This window comes from Penaeus monodon, chromosome 15 (assembly GCF_015228065.2).
Source record: "Penaeus monodon isolate SGIC_2016 chromosome 15, NSTDA_Pmon_1, whole genome shotgun sequence".
Taxonomy (NCBI): Eukaryota; Metazoa; Arthropoda; class Malacostraca; order Decapoda; family Penaeidae; genus Penaeus; species Penaeus monodon.
In genome coordinates, this window is record NC_051400.1 from 8,620,067 (window position 1) to 8,620,396 (window position 330).

At 57.0% G+C, this 330-nt stretch overlaps 1 protein-coding gene across 2 annotated transcripts in view; it reads right to left on the reverse strand.

Annotated features, from left to right (window-relative positions):
• LOC119581735 (RNA-binding protein fusilli-like) overlaps positions 1-330 on the reverse strand; it is a gene marked incomplete in the record, with an annotated part of 165,619 nt that overhangs the window by 20,944 nt on the left and 144,345 nt on the right. For both annotated transcript variants that reach the window (XM_037929866.1, XM_037929867.1), the window contains 1 exon segment: positions 9-184. In XM_037929866.1, the coding sequence (XP_037785794.1) occupies positions 9-184 (176 nt within the window).

Sequence of the window (330 nt, forward strand, 5' to 3'; positions counted from 1 at the left end):
GAACTCACCTCCGGCCACGTTGATGAAGTCCTCCCCCGTGGCCTTGTAGACCTCGATGTAGCGGTTGCCGATGTGGTGCTTGTGCCGCTTGAGGGCCATGTCGCGGTGCTCGGGGGACACGAAGCGGATCAGGGCCTCGCCGTTCCTGCGGCCCTGGGGGCTCAGGCACAGGGCCACGCCGCCCCTGGAAAGCAAGAGAAGAGCGTTGTAGGAAAGCGGTGGAATCAGGGGGGGGGGATGATTTTTATTTGCTGTGTACTGATGGCGATTATGGATTACTATTTCCTGTGGGGAAAAAATATATATATGGTGGGAAAAATACTGGGAAGG